The sequence below is a fragment of the Habropoda laboriosa genome, unplaced genomic scaffold (assembly GCF_001263275.1).
Source record: "Habropoda laboriosa isolate 0110345459 unplaced genomic scaffold, ASM126327v1 scaffold23, whole genome shotgun sequence".
NCBI classification, from domain to species: Eukaryota; Metazoa; Arthropoda; class Insecta; order Hymenoptera; family Apidae; genus Habropoda; species Habropoda laboriosa.
Window position 1 is genome coordinate 1,804,008 of NW_017100140.1, and position 1,187 is coordinate 1,805,194.

Here is a 1,187-nt window from a genome sequence, read left to right on the forward strand (position 1 = left end):
GACCGAGAAAACTAGACTTTCGATGAACGACGAACACGAATACGAGTTTTAATTTACAAGTAAAATCTTCATGAAAACAACAGTGCTTTTTCTAACAAATCTTTATTTTTCTGCTTTTTCTAACAAATCTTTATTTTTCTGCTTTCTTTTTTAACGTATCGTTCTATAAAAAAGTGTGTGAAGCTCGTTCGCTTGGATTTTGTATTAACCTTTCGAGTACTGATTTTTTACTGAATTCAACAATGTTGCAATATTAATGATCGTAGATGGATTTTAATACACCGAGCAAATCATCGTGCATATTTTGGCACAGCGTGTGTGACGAGTAATTTTAACAAAGTTGTTTAATTCAACGAGTGAGTGTTTGTAACATACATATAATCTTTTCTGTTTGTGTAGCTATTTTAAGATTATCTTCGTTAGTAAAATTAAACTTTAGGCATGTTCATCAAATATTTATTTCAATCTCGATAATAATTTTTTTTTTTTCATTAACATTTATATACTTGATAAAATTGAAATGTACAAATTGCTAATTTTTTTTTTAATCAAATAAATTATTTTATACACGTTTCGTTCAAATTACTCGAATAGTTGATATTCTCTAAGTTAACTCAGACGATACAGTAGAGAAGAAAGAAAAAAGATATTCTTTTTTTTTAAATTTTTCATTCTTATCTTTTTTAAGAAAAAAAGAAATCATATTTAAAGAGAAAAAGAAATCATATGGAAAACATAATGGGAATTTTCTTTTGCAGATCTAAATGTGTTCCATAGCGATGCCAGCTGAGCTGCTTCTGGGGCATAGTCCTCCAGTGTACAGCTCGTTGCTGTACAGTCCTCTGGTGGTAACGGCACCAACGATTACCAGCAGGTCGGTACCACCCAGGATAAGGCCATGCCTGTCATCTGGCTCCTTGGCCATAGACAGTATACGGAACAATAACGATGGTGGCAACAATAAGCAGAAAAAAAGGGTGGTATTCGCGGATGACCGTGGCCGCCCCCTTACTCAGGTATATCCTCGAATATACTCGTCCTTAACCCCCGTACCCTTGCACAGGCTAATTGTGAAAGGAAATAAAATGACCCTCGCCTGTGAAGAGAAACTTGTTTCGACTTTCTGTTTATATTTCTACTTTCCAGTAATGCCTATTATTTTGTACAGATATCATTGTAGCCATATG

General features: G+C 33.8%; 1 protein-coding gene across 3 annotated transcripts in view; it reads left to right on the forward strand.

Moving 5' to 3' along the window:
• Positions 1–1,187, forward strand: part of LOC108570557 (protein phosphatase 1 regulatory subunit 3C-B) — an 8,944-nt gene continuing 7,757 nt past the window's right edge. For all 3 annotated transcript variants that reach the window (XM_017932445.1, XM_017932436.1, XM_017932452.1), the window contains exons 1-2: positions 1–59; positions 759–1,016. In XM_017932445.1, the coding sequence (XP_017787934.1) occupies positions 765–1,016 (252 nt within the window). In that variant the 5' untranslated portion in view covers positions 1–59; positions 759–764. The remainder of the gene's footprint in view (positions 60–758; positions 1,017–1,187) is intronic.